Source organism: Protopterus annectens, chromosome 5.part1, assembly GCF_019279795.1.
Source record: "Protopterus annectens isolate FY-2018-M chromosome 5.part1, PAN1.0, whole genome shotgun sequence".
In the NCBI taxonomy this organism is placed as follows: Eukaryota; Metazoa; Chordata; order Ceratodontiformes; family Protopteridae; genus Protopterus; species Protopterus annectens.
This window is the reverse complement of record NC_056736.1, coordinates 569,548,537-569,574,211: the sequence shown is the minus strand read 5'-3', so window position 1 is coordinate 569,574,211 and position 25,675 is coordinate 569,548,537. Positions and strand designations below refer to the sequence as shown.

Sequence of the window (25,675 nt, the reverse complement as noted above, 5' to 3'; positions counted from 1 at the left end):
TGTCCACATCATTAGGAATTTTGATTATGGCTCCTAGTTTGCAGTCATCTGTGAACTTCGTTAGTCAAAGACCTTCTGTGTTAGCCTGCACTTCAGAGAAGTAGATACCAAACAGGAGAGGACCCAGGACTGAACCTTGTGGTACTCCACTTGTCACTGGTCTGAAGTTGGATTTGGAGTCTGCTACTTTCACAGTGTGGGTTCTGTCAGTGAGCCAGTTGGCAACCCATCTTGTGACATAGGGATTTATACCTAGTTTAGTGAGTTTATCTGTAATTCCAAAGTGGAGGATGGTGTCGAAAGCCTTGGCAAGATCTAGATAGGCTGTGTGAATCACCTTACCCTTGTCTATGGCTTTGGTGACTGCTTCAAAGAAGTCTATCAGATTTAGGAGACATGATCTGCCTTTTACAAACCCGAACTGGGTGGGGTCCAGAGTTTGAAGATTACCAATGTCTTTGTTTATAAGTTCCATGATGATACGTTCCATGGTCTTGCAGACCAGGCTCGTCAGGCCAATGGGGCGGTAGTTCCCGGGGTCCGTGGTGGCTCCCCCTTGTGGATTGGGATAACCGTCGTTGTGCACCATTCAGCAGGCACAAAGCCTGAGGTGAGGGAGGTGAGGCTATGATTGAACATGGTACTTAGGTGGGGTGCCAGTTCGTTCTGTAGTTCCTGTAGAACGCAACCTGGGATATTGCCTGGTCCCATGGATGCTGTGTTCTTGGCTTTGGAGATTGTGGTTTTTACCTGTGCAGCCGTGATTACAGGAACTTTGCATTCTTCTGGTATAGAGATGGGCTCTTCAGGGGGTGAGGGGGATAAAGTTAGCACTGAGCCTATCTGCCAGGATGTTGGCAATATCAGTTGGGTCTGTATATTTAGTGCCATTGTGCTGTAACTCAGAGCATATCTGAGTGTTGCCATTGAGATTCTTGACATAGCTATAGAATGCTTTGTGGTTGTCTTTAGAATCAGTGACGATTTTGTTTTCGTAACTAGCTTTGGAGGATTTTATCAGGGATCGCAGATTCTTACTGAGGCTGACCAGGGAGCTTCTCCACTCATGGGATTTTACTCTCTTTTGCAACAGTTTCTTCCTTCTGTTGTACAGTTTATTTATGGCAGGGGACCACCAGATTGGCTTCCTTTTTTTGGAGGATAGCGTCTTGGTTCTGTTTGAGGTAGCACGATCCATGCACTCGTGTAAGTGCTTATAAAGTGCAATTGTGTAGGATTCAGTAGTCGTAACTGTATTGTCCATCTGCATAGGTGTCATGAAGTTCACCACTTCTGTCTTAAGAAGCATGAAGTTGGCTTTGGAGAATTGTTTTACCATGGTTTCCTTAATGGGGGATGGGGGAAGGATGTGGATATCTAAGGTAATTAGCTTATGGTCTGATCGGACCAATGAGGCATTGACTTCAGGTGTGGAACACCGGTCACTCATGTTGGTAATGACTAGATCTAGGATATTGCTGCCCCTGGTGGTGGTATGGATAAGTTGATCCAGAGCATTGGAGTTTATGAATTCCAGAAAGCGTTGAGCGAAGGAGTTGGTACATGAGTAGTTTTCCCAGTTAATGGTGGGGTAGTTGAAATCGCCCATTATTAGGGTGTTTGGTTGAACCCTAATATTTTCCAGTACATCAGGAAAAGAGGAGTGGGAATCCTGGGGCAAAAGTTTTACACCAGATGCCCTTCCTGACGTAACCCTCCCCAGAGTGTTGGTGGAAATAGGGCTTCTGTTGGATTAAGGAGAAGAACAGGAGTAAGGCATGGCCGAAGGCAGGAAGAGAGGAGGAAGGTTAAGAGTGAGGTGGTGAGGGTAAGAACTTTGAATGTTGGGAGTATGACTGGTACAGGAAGAGAGCTAGCTAATATGATGGAGAGAAGGAAGGTTGTGTGTGCAAGAGACCAGATGGAAGGGGAGTAAGGCCAGGTGTATCAGAGGTGGGTTCAAATTGTTCTATCATGGTGTGGATCAGAGGAGGTATGGGGTAGGGATTATCTTGAAGAAACAGTATGCCAGGAATATTTTGGAGGTGAAAAGAGTGCCAGACAGAGTGATGTTTATGAAGCTGGAAATTAATGGTGTGATGATGAATGTTGTTGGTGCATATGCTCCACAAGTTGGGTGTGCGATGGAAGAGAAAGAAACATTTTGGAATGAGTTGGATGAAGTGGTGGTGAGTGTACCCAAGGGTGAGAGACTGGTGATTGGAGTGGATTTCAGTGGGCATGTTGAGGAAGTGATGGGGTAGGTATGGTGTTAAGGAGAGGAATGCAGAAGGTCAGATGGTAGTGCATTTTGCAAAAAGGATGGACATGGCTGTGGTATTTTAAGAAGAGGTAGGAGCAAAGGGTGATGCACAAGAGTGGAGGAAGATGCACACAGGTGCATTATATTCTATGCAGGAGGGTCAGTCTGAAGGATATTGGAGAATGTAAAGTGGTGACAGGGGAAAGCGTACTTAGGCAACATAATATGATGCTCTGTAGTATGCCATTGGCGATCAAGAAGAGGAGGAGAAGATTGAGGATAGTGCCAAGGATCAAATGGTGGAAGTTGAAAAAGGGTTATTGTGAGCTGGAGTTCAGGGAAGTGTTAAGACAGGCACTGGGTGGCAGTGAAGAGTTACCAAATAGCTGGGTAACTACAGCAGAGCTGGTAAGGGAAACAGCAAGAAACGTGCTTGGTTTGACAGCTGGACAGAGGAGGGGGAGGACAAGGAGACCTGGTGGTGGAACTTGGAAGTACAGGAGAATATACAAAGAAAGGATGGCGAAGAAGAAGTGGGATTGTCAGAGAGATGAAGAAAGTAGACAGGAGTATAAGGAGATGAGGCATATGGTAAAGAGAGAGGTGGTGAAGGCTAAGGATAAAGGGAATGGAGAGTTGTATGAAAGGTTGGACATTAAGGAGGGAGAAAAGGACCTGTACTGAGTGGCTAGACAAGAGGGCCCAAGCTGGGAAAGATGTGCAGCAGGTAAGGGTGTTAAAGGATAATGAGGGAAAAAGGATAATGAGGGAAACGTACTCACAAGTGAGGAGAGTGTGTTGAGCAGATGGAAAGAGTACTTTTGAGGGGCTGATGAATGAAGAGAATGAGAGAGAGAGAGAGAGAGGGTTGGATGATGTGGGGATAGTCAATCAGGAAGTGAGATGGATAAGCAAGGAGGAAGTAAGGACAGCTATGAAGAGAATGAAGAATGAAAAGGCTGTTAGTCTACATGACATACCTGTGGAAGCATGGAGGTGTTTAGAGAAATGGCAGTGGAGTTTTTAACCAGATTGTTTAGAGAAATCTTGGAAAGTGAGAGGATGCCTGAGGAGTGGAGAAATGTTGTGGTTCCGATTTTTAAGAAAAAAGGTGATGTGCAGAGCTGTGGTAACTACAGAGGGATAAGATTGATCAGTCACAGCATGAAGTTATGAGAAAGAGCAGTGGAAGCTAGGTTAAGAAGGTAGGTGATGATTAGTGAGCAGCAGTATGGTTTCATGCTGGGAAATAGCACTGCAGATGCGATGTTTGCTCCGAGAGTGTTGATGGAGAAGTATAGAGAAAGTCAGAAGGAGTTGCATTTTGTCGTTGTGGACTTAGAGAAAGCATATGACAGGGTGCATAGAGAGGAGCTGTGGAATTGTATGAGGAAGTTGGGAGTGGCAGAAAAATATGTAAGAGTGGTACAGGACATGTAGGAGGATAGTGTGACACTGGTGAGGTCGGCGATAGGAGTGACAGATGCATTCAAGGTGGAAGTGGGATTACATCAAGGATCAGTTCTGAGCCCTTTCTTATTTGCAATGGTGATTAACAGGTTGACAGATGAGATCAGACAGGAGTCCCTGTGGACTATGATGTTTGCAGATGACGTGATCTGTGAGATTTGGGAACAGGTTGAGGAGACCCTGGAGAGGTGAAGATATGCTCTAGAGAGGAGAGGAATGAAGGTCAGCAGGCCTAAGACAGAATATGTGTGTGTGAATGAGAGGAAGGATAGAGGAATGGTGAGGATACAGGGAGTAGAGTTGGCGAAGGTGGACAAGTTTAAATACTTGGGAGCAACAGTGCAGAGTAATGGTGAGTGTGGAAGAGAGATGAAGCAGAGCGTAAGGCAGGGTGGAGTGGGTGGAGAAGAATGTCAGGAGTGATTTGTGACAGATGGGTACCAATAACAGTGAAAGGGAAGGTCTGCAAGAGACTAGCTATGTTATTTGAGTTGGAGACCTTCGCACTAATGAAAAGACAGGAGTCAGAGCTGGAGACAGCAGAGTTAAAGATGTTAAGATTTGGACTGTGTGTGACATGGATGGACAGGATTTAGGAATCAGTATATTAAAGGGTCAGCTCAAGTTGGACGGTTTGGAGACAAAGCTAGAGAGGCAAGATTGCATTGGTTTGGACGTGTGCTGAGGAGGGATGCTGGGTATATTGGGAAAAGGATGCTAAGGATGGAGCTACCAGGTAAGAGGAAAAGAAGGAGGCCTAAGGTAAGGTTAATGGATTTGATGAAAGAGGACATGCTGGTGGTTGTTGTGACAGAGCAAGATGCAGAGGACAGGAAGAAATGGAAACAGATGATCCGCTGTGGCGACCCCTAATGGGAACTGCCGAAAATAGAAGATATACATGAATATATACATATATAGACATACATACATACAGAAATGAAAATGTTGTTTGTCTTTCGGCTTTTCCTGGTTAGAGGTCGCCACGGCGGAACTCCGGTCCGCTAATGATTGGCAGTAGCTTTTCACGAACGCCGAGGTGCCAGCTCGACATTCAATCTTTAACGAAAGCATGCCCGTTTACGCATGTCTTTCGAATTCCCACCCAACCACGGAGATGACATGCAGACTCCACACAGAAGGCACTCCCTGCACTCCAGCCGAGAATCGAACGGGAGAACCTCTTGCTGTGAGGCAACAATGCTAGTGCTGCACCACCGCGGAACTACATACAGAAATGAAAATAAAATGTATAAAACCAGGTGTGTGTGTGTCTGTGTGTGTAGATATACTATATATATATATATATATATATATATATATATATATATATATATATATATATATATATATATATATAATGCATATCTAGATTTATTTTTGTGTGTGTGTGTGTATGCATATAAGGTTCCCCTTTAAAACGTGGACTTTCAAGTCAGTGAGACGACAACGCTGAAACTTCACAATACCTAACTCCTGGAATGTCGCAGTTTCACTCTGGGGAACTACTTGGTCACCATGGTGAACTTTCTCTGCTGTAGTGTGATCTTAGAATTGGTATATTTAAGTAGGGAGGAGTGTGGAGAGCATGGGGGTGAAGTTCCCTACTTCTGTGGGTGCCATTTGCTTTCATTTGTAATGTTAATGTTTGTGGTCAAGTGGTTAGTGTCCCAGAGTGAAATTACAATGTTTTGGGAGTTCACATTGTGTGTGTGTGTGTGTGTGTGTGTGTGTGTGTGTGTGTATGTGTATATATATATATATATATATATATATATATATTTATGGGTCAACTGCTTTTAATCAAATACCATTTATTCGAAAAAGAGCAATAAACCGTTCAGTTACGCGAAAGTGCACTTATTCGAAAGTGCACTTTCGCAAAACTCGTTTCAACGAACCGGGAAAAAAATACTTCATAACATTACATTGAGTGGGGGGCTTCACCCCCCCCCCCCACTTAAATATACCAACTCAGAGATCGCACTACAGTGGGGAACAGGTAAATTCCCTATTCCCACTGCAGTGTGCCTCACTGTTTCAGTGTCCCTGAATGGATCATTGAACCGTGCTTCGCAGAAGTGCACTTCCGCGTAACCGAGGGTCTCCTGTTTGTTTTCGCCCAAGTGTATTTTCGGTCTTATACAGTAGACCCATATAGATATATATATATATATATATATATATATACATCTCCAGCCTTCTTCTGAAGAGTCTGTATACCTGGAGGCTTTTCATGCCCAACCCTCTACTTCTTGGATCTCTCCGCCCGCTGACTATCTCATTAAACTGATCACTCAGTGGGCGTGAAAGATGCCTAACTCCATTGAACCGATCCCCAAAAAACCTGATCGGATCCTCTCAGCCCCTAAGGATGAACAACCCTGGTCTATAGGCATACCTGTTGATGCCATGGTGATAGTGGCATCCACTAAGAAGGAACTTGCTGAGGATCCTCCTAACAAGGAGTCTAAGACTATGAATAGGTTTGGGAAGCATGTTTATGCTTCAGCGACTTTGCTCTCACATCCCTGAATTATGTGGCACATTTCACGAGATTGCAGAGAGATCTGATCAAAGAGCTGTTGGGTACCCTGTCAGGAGTAGTAGCTGAAGAGGCATGTGACAAAGTTGCCTCACAGCTAGCAACCCTTGAAGCAATTTCTAACAAACACATCCATGATGTTAATTGCCCATGCAGCTGAAGGGACAAAAAGAGCGGGGGGTTCAGGCATAGCCATTAGAAGGCACTCCTGGATGCGCTTGTGTGATTTTGCGGAGCCATTAAAAGCAGCATTCGCCAACACTCCGTTTGACGGATCATCCCTGTTTGGCCCCAAAGTTAAAGACACGCTTGCCAGATATGAAAAAGATTGGAAGACCATTTCTGCCATAGGCGTACATTTCTCCACTCCTCAGAGAGCTTACTCTCGGAACCAGATAAGTGGGAGACTATGGTTTAAAAAAATCCCAAGGGCCTTTCCGGGATTCCCATGGCAAGGACTTCCCCCACAACAGAGGGGGAAGTAATGGAAGACTCCACCCCAGAGGCAGAAGTGGCTCTCAGAACCAGCAGTTCAAAGATTCTGGGACTTCCTACCAGCACCCCTGAAGGGAGCCCTGATTGCCCTCCACAGGAGGCACTTGGGGGACAACTTTCTCTGCACCAGCTAGCCTAGCAACTAATAACTACTGACAAATGGGTCCAGGGAATAATATCCAGAGGTTACAAAATCCCACTATCTTTACTTCCAGAAACCCAGAAAAGACTCCCAGATGTTCCACCCAGTCACAGGGAAGCAGCAGTCATAGAAATTCAAAGACTGCTCAACAAAAGCGTCATCCAAAAAAGTCCCACCAGACCAAACAAGATCTGGGTTTTACTCAAGGTTCTTTTTAGTGCCCAAAAAAAAAACTTGACTGGAGACCCATCTTGGATCTCAGCCAGTTCAACAAGGCAGTTCAGCAAACCAAATTCCAGATGGTCTTTGTACAGTCTATACTTCATTCTTGAAAAAAGATGATTGGATAGTCTCTGTAGACTTCCAGGACACATATTACCACATAAAAATGGACAAATGCTCCAGGAGGTTCCTGTGCTTCTGGCTGGGAGCCAGTCATTTCCAGTTCAGAGCACTGCCTTTTGGACTCACCTCAGCCCCCAGGGTGTTCACCAAATGCATGACAGTGGTTGCGGCTCATTTCAAACTGCAAGGATTTCAAGTTTTTCCATATCTCAATGACTGGCTCCTCATCGCTACCACCAGACATCGGAACAGGCAAGAGATTACACTCTGCATCTCTGTGCATCTCTACGCATCACAATAAATTACAAAAAGTCAAATTTACAACCTTCTCAATAGTTAGAATTTATAGGAGCCTGCTTAAACACCATTACAAGAACTGCTTCACTTCCACTGGAAAGACTACAAAGGATCACATCCCAGGTCAGACAAATTATCCAAAACAGAAGGGTTACAGCCAGATTAGTCCTACAAGCATTAGGCTCGATAGCAGCCTCAATCACTCTTGTTCCCTTAGCAAGATATCAAATGCAAATTTTACAGTGGTTACTTGCCTCCCAGTGGTCTCTTATACATCAACCAATGTCTCACCTAATCATGATTACCAATTGCTCCAAAAAGAATCTTTCATGGTGGCTCCATTCTGACCAGATTCTCTTTGGGCAACCATTCATTCTTCCTCAACCCCAAGCCATAGTGACCATGGATGCTTCCCAGATAGATCATTATCTGGGAAGGACAGTCTAAGGCATGTGGTCCCAACTAGAGGCCAACTTGCACATCAGTCTTCTGGAGATGAGGGCAGTGCTGTTAGCATTGCAAGCATTCCAGGATGCCCTTCCCCTGGGAACAGTAGCAATTCAAACAGGCAACATGTCTGTAGTTTGGTATATCAGCAAACAAGGGGGAACCAAATCTTACCCATCATGTCAAGAAGTCGTAAGAGTTTGGCAATGGGCGATTTCTCCTAACCGCTTTTTCACAGCAATGCACATTCTGGGGAGCTCCAGTGTGATAGCAGACAAACTGAGCAGAACCATTCTCATGCATCACGAGTGGCCTCTCAATCCTGTGGTGGCGAAAGAGATTTTTCGTCACTGGGGCCAGCCTTGCTGCAATCTTTTTGTGTCCCCCCTAAACAACAAGTGCAGCAGTTACTTTGCCCTAATCCCCCCTCTGGGAGTGTCATCCAGAGATGCTCTTCTTCACAATTGACTCTGCGTCTTCTCTATGCCCCCCCAACTCCTTTGATATCCGAATTTCTAAAGAAAGCCAAGAGGTCGGAAAACGTAATAATCCTCATTGCCCCGTCTGGTCTCGACAAGTTTGTTTTCCCTTCCTTTGGCCTCATCTTCTTCAGGAACCATGGATACTGGACCCAACTCCAGACCTGCTGTCCCATCTGGAGGGCATGGTTCATCCGAACCTCCATCATCTCAAGGTCACAGCATGGCTTCTCAAATTCCCATGATTGCCAGGCATGCATCCCTTTCCTCTCCTGTCCGTCATATCATTGTAACACATCACAAACCTTCAACCAGGAAACTGTAGCAAAGTAAATGGGAAAAATGTGCAAACTGGGCCCTTATGAATGATCTTGACCCTTACATATGACCCCTGTTCATAAAGTCTTGGATTTTTTTAGCAAACCTCTATCAATCTGGTTCTTCAGCCTCAACAATTAAAGTTCATCTAGCGGCAATTTCGAACTTCCATATAGGGTTTGAGGGGGTCATCCCTTATGTTACACAAACTTTGTAAAGCCTTTTTAAAGAGAGTTCTAATGTTAAGATCCCCATTTAAAGAACCCATTCCCCTTGGGATCTAACACTAATTCTCCAGTCCCTCACTTTGTCTCCCTTTGAACCATCAGCTACTTGTGACTTAAAGTTTCTGATGTGGAAAAACCTTATTTTTAGTGGCTATCACATCTGCAAGAAGGGTATCTGAACTTCAGGTTCTGTCCTCCAAATCACCCTATATAATATTTCACAAGGACATAGTTTCCCTTAGAAGTTATCCTTCCTTTTTAGCAAAAGTAGTCTCAGAATCTAATATCAGTCAGAGACTTCAACTTCTAGTCTTTTTCCCTAATTTTTTCAACAAAGGGGAGTACTCACTTCATTTGTTAAATGTTCACAGTTACATTTTTATCTTCACAGAACAAGGGACTTCCAAAAAGCTGATCAATTGTTTGTTTCCTTTTCTTCCCTTTTTTAGGCAATCCAGTTTCAAAGCTTACCTTGACAAAATGGCTTAGAGACTATTACATTTATTTGTCAATCGAACAGGCTCCATCCTTATCACCCTGTCAAAGCCCATTCAACTAGAGCTGTGGCAACTTCTGCAGTTTTTCATGCCAGAGCCTCTCTACATGACATTTGTGCAGCAGCTACTTGGGATTTCTACTCATACCTTTACCACTCATTACAAACTGGATCAGGTGTCCAGGGGTTGGGCATTATTTGGTTCGATGGTGCTCAGGAATATTCTTCCATGAGACCTCCCAAGGTTTAGGTAGCTGGGGACTCTGTCCCACAGTCAAGGATTACGTGAAAATTGACATCATCAGATAAAGAAGCTATGTATTACCATAACGTTCCATCTGTGTTCTCGATCTTCAGTAATCTTTGACATTCCCTCACAATTCTTACAGGACTGGCTTCTTGTTACAGACACATATCTGGTCTTTTCTTCTTATATACTGTTTGTCTGGCACTAATTTAGGCAAACTCGATCTGAGGTAATTTTGAGCAGAACATTATGGGTAAAAGCCTGGCTCGAGAGTTTGGGAGGCAAGAGCTGAAATAAATGAGTCGGTTCTGAGGTTTGGAGCCAAGCCCACAGTCAAGGATTAGTGAAGATCGACAACACAGATGGAACGTTATGATAAGACATAACTTCTTTTTTCACTTTTTATTTTTTTAGTTATTGTGTGCTATTCATCTTTGGATGACAAATGAAAAGCCTTTGTTTGCATGCTGTGATTTATTTAGTGTGATAATGTGTGTCACTATGAAACACGAGCTTCCGTCAAATGGGTCGATGTGATGTGTCAACAGAAGAATTTGTCAGCTGTTGTTAATATACTTGTATGGAATATGTGAGGGGGGTCTCTTGTTTCCTCTTGCATAAGGTATCTCACAAAGCAGACCCTGACACACACACACTGTTCCATCTATTTCTTTTTTCTTTGCTATTATGTTAAGAGTAGTGTTTCCCATTGATTTGGGGGTGTTGATGGAGAAGTATAGAGAAGGTCAGAAGTAAGTTGCATTGTGTCTTTGTGGACTTAGAGAAAGCATATTACAGGGTGCTTGGAGAGAAGTTGCGGTATTGTATGAGAAGTATGTAAGAGTGGTACAGGATATGTACGAGGGCAGTGTGACAATGGTGAGTTCTGCTGTAGGAGTGACGGATGCGTTCAAGGTGGAGGTGGGATTACATCAAGGATCAGCTCTGGTACAGAATATGTACAAGGGCAGTTTGACAGTGGTGAGATCTGTGGTAGTAATGACAGATGTGTTCAAGGTGGAGGTGGCATTACATTAAGGATCAGCTCTGAGCCCTTTTCTTATTTGCAATAGTGATGAACAGGTTGACAGACAAAATCAGATAGGAGTCCCCATGGGCTATGATGTTTGAGGATGACATTGTGGTCTGTAGTAAGAGTAGGGAATAGGTTGAGAGACCCTAGAGAGGTGGAGATATACTCTAGAGAGGAGAGGAATGAAGGTCAGCAGGACAAAGACAGAATATATGTGTTTGAATGAGAGGGAGGATAGAGGAATGGTGAGGATGCAGGGAGTAGTGTTGCTGAAGGTGAATGAGTTTAAATGCTTGGGATTAACAGTTCGGAGTAATGGTGAGTGTGGAAGAAAGGTGAAGAAGAGAAGCAGGCAGGGTGGAGAAGAGTGTCAGGATTGATTTGTGACAGACTGGTACCAGAAGAGTGAAAGGGAAAGGTGTGCAATATGGTAATGAGACCAGCTATGTTATATGGGTTGGAGATGGTGGCACTGACGAAAAGACAGGAGTCAGAGCTGGAGATGGCAGAGTTAAAGATGTTAAAATTTGCATTGGGTGTGACGAGGATGGACAGGATTAGAAATATGTTAGAAGGTCAGCTCAGGTTGAACAGTTTGGAGCAAAGCCAGAGAGGGGAGATTGTGTTGGTTTGGACATGTTCTGAGGAGGAATGCTGGGTATATTGGGTGAAGGATGCTAAGGATGGAGCTACAGGTAAGAGGAAAAGAGGAAGGCCTAAGATGTTTATGGATGTGGGGAGAGAAGACATGCAGGTGGTTTGTGTGACAGAACAAGATGCAGAGGACAGAAAGAAATAGAAAAAGATGATCCACTGTGGTGACCCCTAACTGGAGCAACTGAAAGAAAAAGAAGGGTTTCCCATTGATTTCAGTGGGCTGCATTGATTTTCTTAGTTTCTACTCAGTAGGCTTTAGGTGGTTTGTGTAGATTTGTATGAATGGAGTGCCTCCTGGATTACATTAAAGCCTAGTTTTGAGGTAAATTTCCTGTATGTATGTAGTTTGATATGACTGTTCATTTACTTGATATGTTTTAGTAGTTTAGTAAGGACTATGCTAGTTATGTTTTTGTTTAGTTTATTTTATTGTAGATGGTCAAAATATGATTTGTTTTTACCATTAATGATTTTTCCAATTTTCTAGTCACATTGTTTTAAGTTATATTTTATTCTTCTATTTTAACTTTTTATTTAGTAATATTACCTTGGTTTCAAAAGGTTGATATAGGTGGGAGTGATCCTTTTGTAATGTTATGTGGATTTTATATTTATGTTTTGGGAAATTGGGGAATGAAAAATTAGGTCACTGTTTCAGATTATTTTTATTTTAGTTTATTGAATTTAGTGTAGATTTAAGTTTAGAGTGTCATTTGAAGGTGGGCAGGGTTGTTTTTGTAGCACTAGTGCTGGTGTTTTCTGTGTGTGCAGTATGTACAGTTACATTTTTGACTCTAATCAGTAAGAAATGTATCTATTTTTTTAGTTCAGCTAATTGTAGATTGAAGTTTGTGTTTGTTTAGGTGTGTTAGGGTGTTTTGGGAGATGTCTGTGGTGAATGCAGAATATGGATATTTGCTTCAGTTTTTTTGCACAGTGTAAATATTGTGGGTTTTAGGGGATGTTTGTGTTCTACATACATACACATACATACATAGTGAGAAACTATGAACTTCTGAATCTGACTCAAGCACTATTTACTGTGGTATTTTATCTGATATTTTTTTACCAGGTAGTACAAAACAAGAGGGCATATCAGGGAAGGGAACAGCAGAATTCCTGACAAATGCAGATGCAAATCTGGGTGGCAAGCCAGATAGAAGCTATCTATGACAGCTATTAGAAGTAGGTGCGTCTTGGGTATATCATGGCCAGTATCTGCAGGATATGTGATTTTTGTCGACAGGGTCTAGAAGGAGGTCTCCAGGGATGTACAAGTGAAGGATGAAGGCAGTCTGGATTGTGTCCTTGAAAACTGTTTTTACAGAGACGTTGATGGTATTATTTATTTATTTATTAACATTTCTTGACAGGGAAGATCCACTGTGTCAGAAACTCATTTTGAGTGGAGGCCCTGGGAAGAAAAGCCCCACAATGAGTAAAATAATGACATCAGATTACAGTAGATAATTAGTTATACAATTTTAGAAAGAAAGACTTTAAACTACATAAAAATACAGACAACAATTATCACATCATAATAAACTTTTTTAGAAGTACTGTAGCACCTTCTGTTTAACATAGAGGTGAAGGTAAAGACATTTTGTAAAAAAAAAAAAACAAAATTATATTTAATTCAATTTAAATACAGTGCCTTAAAACTGAGATATACACTAGTACCCACTCACTGTATTTTTTTGTTTTTTTTTTCACCAGGGAATGAGTTGGGGAGAAATAGTAGGATTGGTTATAGCTTTGGGATAGAGGGAGTAATAAGGAGAAGATTATGGGGGTCTGGTATTAAGAGAGCAAAGACGTGGGGTTGTTCATATAGTAGCTTTTTATTCAGGATTTAAAAGCATTAATGGAATCTAACAAAGTAATGGATGGTGGTAGAGCATTCTATAATTTAGCTATGGAATAGGAGTATAGGTATTGCCTTTGGTTGTATGGTAAATTAATTGTGAAGGAAAAATACTAATCTTTGTATGTACTGTTTTTGATGGCCAGCTTTGTGGAGAATACTGAGACTGCTAATTTGGAAAAGAGCCTAGCAGTGCATAAATTTATTTTATGTTACTCTCCTTCCTATGTTTTCCTTGTAACTAAACCTAAAAAAAAAATGAAAGCTATTTGTGCAGGTGTATGTGCATGCACGTGTGCACACCTGCACACACTTAAATATTTACATATTTTCATATATATATATATATATATATATATATATATATATATATATATATATATATATATGTGTGTGTGTGTGTGTGTATATATATACATATATATATATATATATATATATATGTGTGTGTGTGTGTGTGTGTGTATATATATATATATATATGTATGTATATATGGGCACACTCTTATAGTAGTCATAAATATTTATTGTGTGTGTATACTGTGTAAAAATCTAAATTTTATTAACCAAAAACGCTGTCCAACAAGACCACAAGAAATAGCACTTGTACTATGAAACAAATGATCTGAAGTAGTTACCTTCATTTTATCTGCAACCTGTGGGTATTAGGATCCATATCGGATATGAGCCTGCAAATTATTTTCTAGCATCTTCTCCAAGCTCCTATCCTACCCATAATGCACCACCATCTCCTGCCTTCCCTCAGATCTCGTTTGTCGCACCACAGTGAGCATCATGATCTCTTTGCTCTGAGCTCAGGGATAAGTAAGTTGGGATTGTTCTTCCTATTTAGTGTGTCTGTGATCGTTAGTGTATCCTACCTCCCCCATTAGTATAATGCTTTGTTTGTAGGTTCAAAAAAAAAAAAGTTTTTTGTCGTCTCATTTGCTCTTAGGCCCACTTTCCCTCAGTGTGTGTGTTGAATTCTTTCTGTAGGGAGTGGCGTTCAGTTTTGGACTATGGCTGATCAGCCTAAATCAGTCTTCGAAAAATGTACAGAGTGTGGCCACAAGCTCTCACCGGCTGATGGTCACACTGTGTGCGTAATTTGTTTGGGAGTGCCCCATTTATCCACCCAGTGTGCTATCTGTGCGGGTATTAACCCAAGAGCCCTCAGGGATCGAAAGGCCAAATTGGTCGCCAAGGGTCTTCTCCCTGCTTCTATGCTGGATTCTACTTCGGCCTCAGTCTCCGGTACTCCCACCCAGACAGAGACTCAAACTCCCGCTTCTTCTGGTGCTGGGGAAGACAAGCAAAAAGAAAAAGACAGAGACAAGTACAGAGAAAGGCGCAGGGAGGATAAAGAAAGGAGAGATAGGCCTCGCAAGAGATCCCCGGACAGGAAGCCTTTCCTCAGCCCTCCTTCTAAGACTTCGAGGCCAGTTTCTCCACGATTCCGATCACCCCGTTTCTCGCCGGAGCCGCTGGAATCTTCAGATTCGAGGCCTTCCTCACCCTTCCTGCACATACCAGCCAGATCCGAGTTGGTTGCTTCTTCGCAATCGACTCGGAGCCTATCGGACGTAGACATGGACCAGATGATGCGGAGATTTCTTCAGGCCCAAATACAGATGGGAGTCTTGCCAGGCCCCTCTCCCTCTGGAGGGGGGACCTCCATGCCCTTTTTCTGCCCCATCTCTCCTTCCCCGATCTGGGCTACTGCTTCTGGGTTTTTGGATCAGAGACTCTTTGGAGCTGGTAGCTCGGCGCCGATGGTTCCTCCAACCTCGACTCCGGCTGTTACCTTGATTTTCTTGGATCTGACTAGCTCGGACCCAGGTGACTCTCAGAGCCATGGACAGGGAGTCGGACCCGAGGGAACAGATTCTTCTTCGGCTCCAGCTTGTTCGGATCTGAACCGTTCCCTTGGACCTCAGGCTACCCTTGCTTCGGCTCCAATCCCCACTTTGGACTCGGGGAGGGCTTCTTCCTTGTTGGGTGCTAAGGAGGTACGCTCTCCATCGGCGTTCGAAGTGGTGGAGAGAGTGCTCTCCCAAAGGTTGAGACCCCAGCCCATCTCCTCGGATTCCACCCAAACCCTGCTGCATTTGGCATTGACTCCCTTCATCCTGTCTGAAGTACAGCCCCTGCCAGAGGACCCCCAGGTTATTCCCTCTGAGGAACCCCCTGTGGCTCACGAGTCCTCTTCGGAGTGTCCCACTGAAGAGGGCATCTGTAAGTGCAAGTGCAAAAGGAGGCACTTGGACTCACCTGAGTCCCTCGCTGCAGATACAGACTTAGAGGAAGGAGAAGGTTCCCCCAGGTCACCTCCCGAAGATGTCTCCTTCGGCGACATTATGGAGATTCTCCTCCAGAGGGGAGGTTGGTCAGCCCCAAAACCTTCTACTGATGAGTCCGTGTTCTTGGAGGCCTTTGGCACGGGCCCACCTACTTCCTGGGTGTCCCCACCAGCGGATCCCTTGGTGGACCTTATCACCACGTGGGCATGGAAGGAGCCTGACACCGTAGAGCCTATCCCCAAATGCCCTGACAAGATTCTGTCTCCTCCCACCTACAGACAGCTGTGGTCTAAAGGAGCCCCCATTGACGCTATGGTGGTCGCAGCAGCCACCAAGAAGGAACTAGCACAGGAGAGTTCCTCAGTCCACCCTCCGGACAAGGAGTCCAGGTCGGTGGATAGGTTTGGGAAGCATGTTTATTCGTCAGCGACTTTTTCTATCTGTGCGCTGAACTATTTGGCACATGTTATCTGGCTTCAGCGAGACCTTGTCTCAGAATTCGCTGAGTCGTCCCTAGAGTCTTTATCGCAGCAGGACAAGCAACTGTTCTCTGTGAAAATGTTGACTCTGAAGTCAGTATCGAACACGTCCATGCGTCTCCTTTCCCACACTACGGAAGGAGCGGCTAGGGTGGCTGGGACAGACGTAGCCATGAGGCGTCATGCCTGGCTCAGGTTGAGTCAGTTTGCGGACCCTTTCAAGGCGTCATTCATTAATGCCCCCTATGATGGTTCCTCCCTTTTCGGGAAGACAGTACGTGACACTCTTGTCCAGAGCAAAAAAGACAGGAAGACTTTGTCTGCCATCGGGATCCACTTCTCTAGCCCTCAGCGGTCCTTTTCTAGGAATCAAAGAGGGCAAAAGAAGATGTGGTTCCGGAAATCTCAGTTTTCCCGAGAGTCTCAGGACAACTATTCCCCCAGAGGCAGAGGGGGACAGGATTGACGCCGACCCAGAGGTAGAGGGGGTCCTAGGAATTTCAGGTCTAGAGAACCTTTTTCTAACAGGCCCGCCCAACAGCCCTGAGGGTTGCCCGACTGTTCTACTCTGGAGGCATTCAGGTGGAGATTGTCATTGCACCCAGTGGCATAGGAGTCCATAACTGCAGATCGTTTGGTACTACAAATAATATCCAGAGGCTACACTATCCCATTTGTTGCCCTGCTGGGGCCTACAAGACACCTCCCGGATGTTCCACCCACTCGCAGGGAGGCCGCAGCTTTTGAGGTTTTAAAGCTACTTCAAAAATGAGCCATCAAACCGGTCCCCTTCGGACAGTCCGGATTAGGCGTTTACTCCAGGTTCTTTTTAGTGCCAAAAAAGATGGGGGACCTCAGGCCCATCTTGGATCTGTCAACCTTGAACCTGTGCATCACAACACAAAAGTTCCGGATGGTCACCTTACAGTCCATTTACCTTATCTCTGAGAATGCAACTGGATGTGCTCGTTAGACCTCCAGGATGCCTACTACCATATCAAAGTTCACAGAAGTTCCAGGAGGTTTCTTCACTTCTGGCTGGGAGCCAGTCACTTCCAGTTCAGAGCTCTACCCTTCGGTCTCACCACAGCCCCCAGGGTGTTCACCAAGGTAATGGCAGTCGTAGCAGCTCACCTGAGGCTTCAGGGAATTCAGGTCTTTCCGTACCTGGACAACTGGCTCTTTGCTGGGTCTACTAAGTGTCTTCTGTGTCTGGCCCCTGACTACTTTCTTCTCTTGGCAGATCGATTGGGGATTACAGTCAATGTTCATAAATCCCAATTGCAACCAGTACAAGTTCTAGACTTCATCGGGGCACGGCTAGACACTTTGCAGCTAAAAGTTTTCTTAACACCAGAAAGGATCTTACATCTCAGGTGTCACATAGCTCAAATAGTGAACCTCAAATTTCCAAAGGTGAGCGATGTTCTCCGGGCTCTGGGCTCCATGGCTGCCTCTATATCTATTCTTCCTTGCACACGCCTTCATATGTGGGTTCTTCAATGGACTCTGGCAGTCCAGTGGTCTTGGCTAGACCTGCCCATGGATTTTCCAATCAGAATCAGTCACACCTGCAGGACGTCCCTCCTTTGGTGGCTAAGTTCACCGGAGGTTGCAGCGGGATGCCCCTTCGTGTCATCCCCAGTCCAAGCCACTGTGGACTGTGAACCATGGACGCCTCCCAACTCGGGTAGGGGGGACACTGTTTGGGAAGGACAGTCCAAGGCATGTGGTCCCAGACAGAGACCAAGTTGCACATAAATGTTCTAGAGATGAGGGCAGTGCTTTTAGTGTTGAAAGCCGTTCACACTATCCTCCCTCTTGGAATGATTGCAGTTCAGTCAGACAACATGTTGGTTGTCTGGTATGTCAAAAAACAAGGGGGAACCAGATCCTATCCCCTGTGTCGCCAGGCCATGAGAGTGTGGGAGTGGGCGACTTCCACCGGTCGGTTTCTGATTGCAACACACATCCCGGGACACTCCAACATTTTAGCGGGTAGATTAAGTTGGGCTATTCTGATGTTGTATGAGTGGTCTCTGAAACAGTCAGTAGCAGAGGAGATATTCCTTGTATGGGGACAGCCTTACTGCGATCTCTTCGCATCTCCTTCCAAAGCGAAGTGCAGCGAGTTCTTTGCTCTAATTCCCTCCCCACGGGATGCCCCCAGAGAAGCTCTAGTCCATGTTTGGCCCCCCGGGCTTCTGTATGCTTTTACCCTCCATTACCACTCATTCCGAAGTTCCTTCAGAAAGCTTGCCGACTGGGCTGCAAAGTGATCCTCATTGCCCCATTCTTGCCTCGCCAAGTTTGGTTTCCCTTCCTTTGGTCTCATCTTCTAGCTCCTCCATGGATTCTCGATCCCTGCCTGGATCTAATCTCTCATCCTTCGGGTGCCTGCCCACCCAACCTGGACAGCCTCAAGCTGACAGCTTGGTTGCTCCAGTTCCATTGATTTCCAGGACTCCTGGTCTTTCATCCCCTGTAAAATCTATACTAGCGACCTCTCTTAAAGCTTCCACTAGGAAAGTTTATTGCAGTAAATGGAAGCGTTTTTCCATTTGGGCCTCTCACAGGAACCCGGATCCCTTTACAGCCCCTGTTCTGGTGGTGGTAGATTTTTTGACTAGTATCTTTCAGCAAGGAGCTAGCTTCTCCATGGTGAAAGTACAGTTGGCTGCCATTTCTAATTTTCATGTTGGGGAAGATAACAGTCTTAGCTTCTTCTAGGCTGTGTAAGGCTTTTCTTAAAGGCACTCTTCTTTTCCGTCCTCCTGTCAAAGATTCGGTGCCTCCTTGGGACCTTACCTTCGTCCTCCAGGCATTGGTGCCTCCACCCTTTGAACCTGCAACTTTAGTGGATCTAAAATTTTTGTCTTGGAAGACGGCCTTTCTAGTGGCCATTACATCAGCCAGGAGGGTTTCTGAGCTTCAGGCTTTGTCTGCCGTGCCTCCTTATTTGGTCTTCTGTAAGGATAGGATATCTCTTCATACAAATCCTTCATTCTTACCCAAAGTGGCATCTGATTCAAACATAAACCAGTCTATTAATCTACCCATTTTCTTTCCCAATTTCCAAAACAAGGGTGAATATAAACTTCACGTGTTAGATGTTCATAAACAACATAGTTTATATCTTCATAGAACAAAGTAATTCCGCAAGTCCAACCAATTGTTCGTTTCCTTTTCCAAACCTGTTTTGGGAAAGGCCATTTCCAAGGTTTTCTTAGCTAGATGGATCACTCTTTGCATTTCGTATGTTTACAAAGCAAAAGGTTTATCTCCTCCTGGTATAATTAAAGCTCACTCTACCAGGTCCATGGTGACTTCTGCTGCCTTTTGGTCTAGGGTTTCTTTGGATGACATTTGCGCAGCAGCAACTTGGGCAAATCCACATACCTTCATTTCTCATTATAAATTAGACCCGATTTCCAGAGGAAGAGCATCCTTTGGCTCTGCAATGCTCAGGAATATCTTTCCATGAGGGCCTCCCAAGATTTAAGTAGCTGGGGAGTCTGTCCCACAGGTTGCAGATAAAATGAAGTTAACTACTTCAGATAAAGAAGTTATGTACTCACTATAACGTTCCATCTGAGTAGTTATACTTCATTTTTCTGCAATCTTCCGTTCCTCTGGCCCCCTGACCTTATCATATCCATAAGTATGTTGGGTTCTTTGGGCTGAGTTGCTAATGTGTATAGTTGCAGCAAACGCGATCTGAGGGAAGGCAGGAGATAGTGGTGCATTATGGGTAGGGGAGGTGCTCGGAGCTTGCAGCAGATGCTAGAAAGTAATTTGCCGGATCGGATCCGATATGGATCTGAATACCCACAGGTTGCAGAAAAATGAAGTATAACTACTCAGATGGAACGTTATGGTGAGTACATAACTTCTTTTTTACTGCTTTTGTCTACTTCAGCATTTCACGTAGACTTCCTCAGAACCATAATGTTTCCCATTAGCAAACTGTTCTGTGTGTCATTTGCATAAAATATTTAGCAACCAGTCATACTCTCAGGTTTTTACATCACTACATCATAAACATATTAAACTTTGTATCTCCAAAATCAAATAGTCAATAAAGTAAAAACTGTGCTGCTGTTTAACCTAAAATGTATAGTATGAATAAAAGTATTATAAATATTGTAAATATACGCAAATACATTCTGAACTCAAAAATGTATTGTGCTATCTCTGTGAAGAGTTTGTAAAAACCCCGTCCCTTCTTTCTGATTGTAACTGTGTTTAAAAACCTTAAAATAAAACAGTTATAATTCCAAAGCTCGTAATTTTAATATGCTTTTCAGTGGAATGTTCTCATTACGACCCAGAGTACCCTGGGAATTGAGAAGTATTTGCCACTGCAGTTCCTTCGATTCCAATATTGTCTCCCATGGGCCACCGCATGGGTTGATGAAAACTTTTTACAGTTAGAGCAGTGTAAAGTATGCTTGTACAAAGCATTACCCAGGTTCATCTTACGCAGGTCATAAAAATGCTCATATATCCTTCTATTAAGAGGCCTCTTCATTTTCCGTATATAGTAAGAACCACATGCATCACAGCATGCAATATAAACTACAGACTTGGTAAAAGTCCTCCCATGAGATTCATTTTTCCATAGAAGGGTCAAAAACATATCTGTTAGCAGTCTATATAGACAGAAAACTTTTAAGACTTTCACAAAAGGATACAAGTGCATACTTAGGGACTGATGGGACTTCTTTAGACAAGTACCAGTGATGAGTCATAGTGAACAAAGTATTTTTGTGTGTATAGATGTCATAGATCTCTTTGGCTGCACACCTTTTTCTGAGTGTTTGGGCAGATTCGCTGAGGCTTTAAGTTACACTATAGATTTCAGATTATTAATGTGCCTTATGGAATTGTATTAGAAAATAATTTTCTTGTATTTGATGGTGAATTCTTTTAAGCAGCTCCAGGGCATATTGGTGGGCATAGTATGTATGCCCATATATGCCAACATTGTGATGTGGTCATGGGAGCAGAATATTTTATTTCCCTCCCCAATTAAGGATTGTTGGTCTTTTTATACTCGTTACCTGGATGATAATTTTATAATTTGGCATGACACCATTAGTAAATTACAAGAATTTTTAATTTTTATAAATTTGTTCACGTCTTTTCTTAACTTTACACACTCCTCAAGGCAGTACCATGTGCCATGTATCAGCCAATTATTTGATGTTATCATATATAAGGAACATGATAAGCTTCATTCTACTGTATAAAGAAAGCCCATATTTTCAAATTCATATCTGCATTTTCATAGTTCATATCATACACTTCAAAAAAGGTCCCTGGTTAAAGGCCAGTTTGTGAGACTAAGCCGAATGATTTTCGATAACCAGATTTTTGAAAATGAATGTTAGGTGTTAACAGCGATGTTTCACGAGAGAGGGTACCTTAGACATTTTGTTCAAGACATAAGAGAATGGGTTAGGTCTCACCGAGCTACAAGAATTGGCCCCATTTTTGGGCCAAGCTGAGGAACCAGAGAATTCATTGTGAAAGGCTGACCCCATTAAAAGTTTTATAATGGAGTATCACCCTTTATGTTCAGAAGTAAAGAAAATTGTTTTGAATTATTGGTCCATTTTTTATTTAGATAGGTCCTTAATACAAATTCTGAGTGACAAACCGTTGTTTGCAAAAGGGTGAAAAATTTAAAGGATGTTTTTGAGAAAATGTGGGCATTGCCAGTTCATCCTTGAGGCCTCTGATCTTTGTTTAGGACCACAGAAAATCAAAGTAAGATTGGCTAGTAACTGAAACTATTTTACCAGGTTTGTAGTTTATATTGCATGCTGTGATGCATGTGATTCATATAATATAGGGAAAATTAAGCGGCCTCTTAATAGAAGGATATATAAGCATTTATATGACCTGCGTAAGATGAACCTGAGTAATGTTTTGTACAAGCATACTTTAAACTGCTCTAACTGTAAAAAGTTACAGTTCACAATACCATCAACCAATGGGAGACAATATTGCAATCTAAGGAACTGCAGTGGCAAGTTTGTCCTAATTCCTATTGCAATCCATGTCTTAATGAGAACATTTCACTAACAAGCATATCAAAATTGGAATTACAACCAATAGTTACAATCCAAAAGAAGGGACGTGGTTTTTATAAATTTTTCAGAGATGACACAATATGTTTTTGAGTTCAGAATGTATTGTGTGTATATTTACAATAGTTATAATTTTACTCATACTATACATTTTAAGTTAAACAGCAACATAGTTTTTACTTTATTAACTTTTTGATTTTGGAGATACAAAGTTTAATATGTTTATGATGTATTGACGTAAACAAACTGAGATTGATTGGTTGCTCAATTTGTTATGCAAATGGCACAGGTGTTTTAGAGAGCAGTTTGCTAATTGGAAACATTATGGTTCTGAGGAAGTCTATGAAAAATGTTGAAGTAGATGAACGTGCTAAATCTTACAATTTCTTAATATGTGTTATTTGTTGAGGTGTTGTTGGACAGCAATAAATTATAGTGTTTTGAATCTTGACTCCCTGGTGCAACGTTTTTGGTTAGTAAATGTTTAGTTTGGTTTCTGCTGCTGGAGCTTTCCTGTTTTTAAAAATCAAAATCTCTTGTTTGCGTTTCTGAATGCGTTCTGCAAGCATGTGTAGAGGCTTGTAGTTTAAGTCACTGTGAAGGGAATCCATTGGTGTTATTAAGTGGCTTTCCTTTTTCAACATGGAAGAAATGTGACACTGGGTAGTATCTTTGTACTGTTTTGTAACATTTGCTGTAGATCAATTTATTATTATGTTTTTCAGGCATTGGAAAAGGCAAAAGAAGCAGGAAGAAAGGAAAGAGTACTTGTGAGACAACGAGATCAAGCTTCATCTGCTGATCACATCAACCTAGATTTAACATACTCTGTAAGTTAAATATTTGTTCTCTAGTTTTAATTTAACCTTTATCTTACCTTCTGTGCAATAGTAGTATACTTCATATGTGTAGTTTATTACCGTTCCCTTGATGTGTCTGTGGCCAAAAGTTTTTAAGACATGTTTTTCCTCTTGTTTTTCTCTATTTACCTATGAACAGAATGTTTTAGAATATGCATTCTAGCACAGTGACACAGCTATTTCTTTGATTTTATAATGAACTTTATGTCCTGCAGATATATTTCTTTTGATTTTATTATACTTCTCTTTCTTATGTCATAATGTTCTGTAGGTCATTTTTGGTGTCTGTGAGTATGTCATTGTTGGTAATGCCTACATTGCTGTAACAATTGTGAAATGCTTACCTTAAGGCTTTACTTTTTGGCAGCAACTTTATGGTGTTCCTTTAGGTTGTCTTTTACTGTATGTGTATGAATGGCTGGATTCAGTCATTTAATGTCTGCACTGCATACCTGTGTTGTGGATGGTGACTTGGCCATCTGAAAGATACAGAATTCAGAAACATTTGTCATCTTTTGTCTTGTGTTCAGTAAGCTGCATCATGCATAATTAATGGTGCAGAACAGCACTTTGTGCCATTCATTCAGCAGTCCACTAAAGATTGGGTGAATTAAGTCACATGGGGAATTGGAGGAGAGCACAGCAGGGTGGTATTTTTCTGTCTGTGTAAAACTGGCACAACAGTGTTGAGAGAGCATTTTACAAGCATAGGAGGGTAGGAAATCAAGGCAGTACCATGTGCCATATATACTGTACTGCAGGGATTTTAGCCAGTGTGCTAAAAAATAATGAAGATGGCTTCACTTTTAAGGTCAGTGAGTGCTGGGGAGTCGATTGTATGTGAGAATACATAAAGGTTTATATATCACATATGCAGTAGCGTAGCTAGGGCAGGGTGAGAGGGCAACCGCCCCAGTTGCAAAATGTTGAGGGGCTTGTCTAGCTAAGCCCAACCTTTTGTTAATGTAAAAGCCAGTATTGCATTTCCAGTGAAGCCTGAGGGCTATAGTGTGTCATGTATTGTCTAAAGTACAGCAACTGATTTCTACATTGTAGCAAGCAGTTTTACAGTTTAAAAGTAAAAAAAAAAACTTTTTTGTTTTAACTAAAACCTGAGCGCTGTAGCCCTCTGTACAGGGAGGATATAAACTGTAATAACAGTTTGGTACATTTGTAGCAAGCATTTTGCTACAGTATAAATTTTTTTTTTTTTTTTTAATAAAAGCATCAATGGCGTAGCGCTCCATGCAGAGAGGGAATAAACTGCAAAAACTATTTGCTCCAGTGTAAAAGAAATTATTTTGAGGGAGGGTTGGTGACAGGGCACAGAAATGGGACCTGAATGGCTGGAGCAAGAGTGAGGGTAGTGTGCCGTGCATCTTGTCACCTGGTTGGTATGCCAGTAAAAGGAATGTCCATTTTTTTTGTTTGTTTGTTTGTTTTGGGGTTTTTTGCTCTTAGATGGAAGAGCTGGGGGCATAGATCTACCTGTAATAAGCCAACTTGAAGAGTGGAGGGAAGTGGGGCACTGGTTCACAGCACTGGCCTAGAGCACTGTATTGAACCAGCTATGCTTACACACACACACATATAGATATATATATATATATACACACACACACACACACACACACACACACACACACACACACGCTAAATGCACCAGTAATTAGTTCTTATCGCATTATTACTGATCCCAAGGATATTGCCAATATCCTGGCAGGTAGATTCAGTGCCAACTTCACCCCCTCTCACCCCCTAAAGGGCCCATCTCAATACCAAAATATTGCCAAATTTCAGTAATCATGGCCACACAGGTAAAAAACACACTCTCCAAAGTTAAGAATACAGCATCCATGGGACCAGGCGACATCCTGACTGTGTCCTACATGAACTACAAAATGAACTGGCACCTCACCTAAGTGTCATGTTTAATCATAGCCTCACCTCAGGCTTTGTGCCCAATGAGTGGTGCACAGCTACATTTATCCCACTCCACAAGGGGGGATCCACCTTGGATCCCGGGAACTATCGTCCCATCAGTCTGACGAGCCTGATCTGCAAAGCCATGGAACGCATTATCATGGAACTTATAAACAAAGACATTGGCAACCATCAAGCACTGGACCCCACCCAGTTTGGTTTCATGAAGGGCAAATCTTGTCTCCTCAACCTGATTGACTTCTTCGAATCTGTCTTAAGAGCCGTGATGAGGGTAAGGTGGTCCACACAGCCTATCTGGACCTCGCCAAGGCCTTCGACACCATCCCCCACTCTGGAATCATAGATAAGCTTGCTAAGCTGGGCATTAATCCCTATGTCACTCAATGGGTTGCCAACTGGCTTACTGACAGAACCCACACTGTAAAAGTAGCCGACTCCAAATCCAGCTCCAGACAAGTGACAAGTGGAGTACCTCAGGGTTCAGTCCTGGGACCACTCTTGTTTGGCATCTACTTCTCTGAAAATCTTCAGTTAACAGGTCCAGTTTATGTCCGAGACTCAAAACATGAGTGTTAAAAGTCCCAATAAGGTCAGTTAATTTGAGTATCGCTGTAGTCAGGTCCTCGTGAACATCTCAGGTACCCCCTCTGTTCTGCGTGCTAGACTCCATAC

At 42.9% G+C, this 25,675-nt stretch overlaps 1 protein-coding gene across 1 annotated transcript in view; it reads left to right on the top strand.

Annotated features, from left to right (window-relative positions):
- Positions 1-25,675, top strand: part of IFT88 (intraflagellar transport 88) — a 1,839,004-nt gene that overhangs the window by 540,193 nt on the left and 1,273,136 nt on the right. Inside the window, exon 9 of the mRNA XM_044073191.1 lies at positions 22,925-23,029. Coding sequence (XP_043929126.1) covers positions 22,925-23,029 — 105 coding nt within the window. The remainder of the gene's footprint in view (positions 1-22,924; positions 23,030-25,675) is intronic.